Here is a 4,798-nt window from a genome sequence, read left to right as displayed (position 1 = left end):
TTTTTACACGTTGCATCGCGCCGCGTAAACATAAAACCATGTCTGCATTTTTGATCGGAGAAATGACAAACAACAAGTGCTACTCTACACTGCTCAAAACTCGCGTTTGAATCGTCAAATTCTTTAAATTTAAAAAACGTACTTACAGTCTGTGAGTCAGAACAGCCAGCATTGTAGTCTACTCTACCAAGATCAGGAAACAGTCCTCCATAAAATGTGCTGCACACAGCTGAATATTTGGGTTGAACTGTTCTGGAATAGTGTTGTAAATACAACTTAACCACTGATTTCTAGTCGTGTCCTCTTTTGGAAGGCCAAACAAAGTAGTTTCGCTTTCACAACGAAACACATCGTCACACACGGCGGCCTTGAGTGAGCGGCGGCCGGCGGATTCGACGAAGGAGTGGCCGGCGGGCTTGCGGCAACCACATGTGACGACCCCGGGCTGGACTTGAATTTTGACAATGTGTGAACACAAAAATTCCTAATTCACACCTTTCCTCAAGCTCCTTTCCAGACAGTCACTGATGGTGAAACGTCTCTCTAACAGGAACTCATACAGGACTCTGGAAGAAAACCCCAAGCGCAGACTTTCTAGTGCAGCCAGACGGGTCTTAGCACTGAAAAACACATAAAAGATAAGAGTGAAACAGCTGCAAAGCTCATTTAGTTTTCAGTAACTGTGTGTGCTTGCATTCCTCACTGTTGCGTCAGCATATTGATACCTTTTTTCCATCAGATTGTCGATGCATTGCTTCAGTTTGTCTTCTGTTTCTTCCTGAGCAGTTTGTTCATCTACCACCTCACCTGCACAGCACAGAGAATCAGTGTGTGGATGTTTTTTTTTTTTGCAGTTGTATACTACTGGCAATATATATTTGTGCTAATGTTTGTGCATGTATGATGTGATTTGCATGTCTCTGGGTACCTGTGCCCTCCTCTATGACTGACGCGCTCTCACTGGCGCTGCTGTAGTGACTGAGAACATCCGACGCTAAATCATCATCACTCACACCAGACTCGCCTCTCGCCCCATTTCTCCCTAAAACAGTGAGAGACATGATGAAGAGATACACAGTGAACATTAGTTTAATGGTTTAATTCAATGAAAGATGGGAATGATCATAGGTTAGGCAGATGGGTGTGTCATAGTGTGATCATGTGTGTTTTAACTGTCCACAAAGTTCATATACCTAAACCCTCTGCTTGGACAAAGCCAGAAGATTCACTTCAGTGCTCAGATAAAACAAACACACATGTAGGGATTGCAAAACCAGTCTGTTAGTTTCAATAATCTAAAGAGCGTCCCATTAACTTTAACATAAAGTGTGAACAGTCCGACTATACAGAAAATCTAATTAAAACCTCTTTCACTCTCACATACACACTTCTAAGCAAACCAACAACTCAGAAACAGAGCTCTGATTTGGGTCAAAGTTCAGTGTGGCCTCTCTCAAACACACATATACACACAAACGCCCACCTGTTTCCCACTGAGGTACCAGCAGACCTTTAGTTTAACATGAAAGTGTCAGTCTTAGAAACATGAGGATTTGTAAATGGCATGTTTTAAAATTAAAAATGTACTGAAAAAAACAATTTTGATAATTAAATTGTGGAAGACAGATTAAAGTGGAGAAATATCCTCCGAGACTCTATCCTCTTTAAATCAAACTGTCTCTCTGCACTGATCCACTCTGGATCATGATCTTCAGTGATCAGGTTAATCTCTAAAAGATAGGTCATGCAGTTCCTACTCTTGAAAAGATTAAATCAAACATATTGAAACTATTACACTATATTTATTTGTGTTTCAAACAGCCTTACTAGATATTGCCTAAAATGATGTTTGATTTAATCAATGAGTTTGATTTAATCATGATTTAACTTGATCAGTCTAATTTCCTTGAGAGGATTTTAGTAAAGATGTGACTCATTTGTAAGTTGGTCTGCTTAATGTACAGGTGCATCTCAAATTAGAATGTCGTGGAAAAGTTCATTACAATTAAAAGAACCAAAGACTTAAACTACTTCAGTCTGTGTGCATTGAATTTATTTAATACACGAGTTTCACAATTTGAGTTGAATTACTGAAATAAATGAACTTTTCCACGACATTCTAATTTATTGAGATGCACCTGTACATAACACACTACTGTTAAAATGTTTAGGATCGGATTGATTTTGTTTTTAAATAAGTCTCTTATGCGCACCAAGGCGCATATTATTAGATCACAAATACAGTACAAACAGTAATACTGTAAAATAATATTAAAACTTAAAATGAGTTTTCTATTGTAATATATTTTTAAAATTTACTCCTGTGACGGTAAAGCTGAATTTTCTGCAGTCATTACTCCAGTCTTCAGTGTCACATGATCCTTCAGAAATCATTCTAAAATGCTGATTTGGTGCTCAAGAAACATTTCTTAAAAAGAAAAAATATTAAGCACACAAAATTTTAATCTATTTCAAAAGCAGTTTAAATAAATATAACTAAAATGTTTGAAAACCTTTACCCAAAGCTTCAATCAACTGGTTCACTGATATGCAGATTTAAGCAAAAACACATTGAGAATAAAGTCAGAAGACTGTTTTAGAACTTAAACAAAAGGCCTCAAACTAGGAGTTCATCAATATCTCATCAATATGAATGCGACATTCCAATAGACTTTCAAATGGCAGTCTAACTGTTGTACCAATACATGCATCAGCATAACAAGACATATCAGCAGGGATGAGATGGGAAGCAGCAGTGCATTCAGCAGAGGATGAATACTATGTGGAGTATGAGTCTGGAATGGTTGGGAATTTATGAAAAACAATCCACAGTATCCTCAGACTTTGCAGAGTCAAAATGTGGATAGAAACAGTTAAGTCCAAATATTTTGACTTGAGTTCCAGTACTTTCCAGAAGCCTCATCGCTCAGTGGAGCTGAACCTGCAACAGACTGGACACATGTGATTCCCAAGCAGCAGGGGGGACTTTAGCATTTAAATTCCATCATAAAAAGGTCAAATGACTACTTTTGTTAAACATCCATGTTTCGCTATGATTGCTCAAAGGCCAATGAAAAACAACGTTAGCTGCCTCAGCGAAACAGCTGCTTGGTGAGACAATAAAAGCCTCTAATCGTGATAATGAATAATGATTTCCAGTATAATAGGAGTCAAAAGGAACACGTTTCTGGTTTGTACCAATGAAGAGGTAGTTGACCTTTACTGATGGGGCTGTGGATGTACTTTTGACCAAATTTGACCTTTCAATTCATGAAAGGCATTAGACAAATGAGAGAAGATGTAAACAAATACACATGAATGGATATACACATGCAGCTTATTAAACATTAATGGGGTGAGAGGCATGAGGTCACAATCAAGATCAGGTCATGCTACCTGCACGTGACAGGGCAGTCTTTGACAACTGCAGCTGAAGCACTTCCTGTCGAAGTGAGCCTGCTCACAGTGAACAGGAGGAAGAGAGAGATTAAACCAGGTCTTATCTGAGATCAGTTTGACATTTCAAACATTTAACTGTAGGACAAGGCCAAATGACAAAAACTGCTACTCTTGCACTCTGAAGTTGCCTCAAATTACTTCTCAAATCTTTCAAATGTATAACCCTGCTGGTCTCCTAATCTGGTTTTACTGGTCTAGTTTGCTGGTTTTGGTCATATTTAAACTGGTCAAAATGGAAATTCACCTTGTCCACCATCTAGCTACATACAACAATTTTATAGCAGTTGTGAAACCACCTGAAACCAGCTAAGACCAGCAAACCATCGTAGGCTGGTTTAAGCTTTTTTTCAGTAGGACATTCACACGAGTTCAATAAGATTTGTCATTCAGAGAAATAACTCTTCAGCACTCACTGTCAGTACTGTCACAAAATAGACCAGTTTTTAGGGGTGTGCACAGAGTCGAATATTCAATCTGTAATTATTATTTGAAAAATAAATACACTATTCGAATTTTACTACGCGTTGCATTGCTGGCCGTAGATGTTAATCCTAAGCACGCAAACTAGTCAGTTCTAACTAAATGAACTGGGTGGTGCTGTGGAGCGTGTTAACAAGTTATTGTTTTTGATCACAGAATGTTGTCTGCCTCACAAAGTTTGGAATTACTTTAATTAAAATGATCTTACTAAATGATCTTACAAAATGGAATTACTTTTGATCAAATCAATCAGTGAAACTGAATTATCATAATATCACCACCACAATGAGAAATCACATGAAATCCAAACACCAGTGGACTGAATAAAGACAGCTGTCCATCACTGCATTCACGACTGCAGGTAAGCGCAACCAGCTATGCCCCGAGTGAGCCGAGAGAGCTTATCTGATAGCCAAATGATCTTGAGACATATGCTTCCTTTAAAGGGGTCATAGGATGCTACATGCACTTTTACAAGTTGTTTGAACTGAAATGTGTGTTGGCAGTTTGTGTACACAACCACCCTATAATGATAAAAATCCACCCAGTGTTTTTTTTTTTTAATCTACTAAAATCTTTACCCCTTTCCCAAATTGAGCCGATCTCAGATGCATGTCTGTGTGACGTCACACAGACAGGCCCCTCCCACGATAGTTTGATTGACAGTAGCGTTTCAGCACAGACTGGACTGGTGTCTTATCTTAGACCCGCCCTGAGTGAGCTGTCATCAGTTCGCCATTGTTTCACCGCCGGAGCAGATGTAGACAAGAATGATTTCTAAGTGATTGAGTTGTTCTGTTGTTGGATGTAATAATGAACATAGCAGTCCTCATTTACTCCCGACATCTGAGCCGCTGAA

General features: G+C 38.7%; 1 protein-coding gene across 2 annotated transcripts in view; it reads right to left on the bottom strand.

Moving 5' to 3' along the window:
* Positions 1-4,798, bottom strand: part of LOC107679490 (interferon-related developmental regulator 2-like) — a 12,076-nt gene that overhangs the window by 4,851 nt on the left and 2,427 nt on the right. Inside the window, exons 2-5 of one of the 2 annotated variants that reach the window (XM_016475050.1) lie at positions 3,397-3,456; positions 929-1,042; positions 726-807; positions 496-620 (exon numbers count right to left, since the gene is read on the bottom strand). In XM_016475050.1, the coding sequence (XP_016330536.1) occupies positions 496-620; positions 726-807; positions 929-1,042; positions 3,397-3,456 (381 nt within the window). The remainder of the gene's footprint in view (positions 1-495; positions 621-725; positions 808-928; positions 1,043-3,396; positions 3,457-4,798) is intronic. The other variant, XM_016475058.1, reaches the window with a different exon arrangement.

The sequence above is a fragment of the Sinocyclocheilus anshuiensis genome, unplaced genomic scaffold, assembly GCF_001515605.1.
Source record: "Sinocyclocheilus anshuiensis isolate Anshui unplaced genomic scaffold, SAMN03320099.WGS_v1.1 scaffold13, whole genome shotgun sequence".
In the NCBI taxonomy this organism is placed as follows: domain Eukaryota; kingdom Metazoa; phylum Chordata; class Actinopteri; order Cypriniformes; family Cyprinidae; genus Sinocyclocheilus; species Sinocyclocheilus anshuiensis.
The sequence above is the reverse complement of the archived record's forward strand: the minus strand, read 5'-3'. Positions and strand labels throughout refer to the sequence as shown.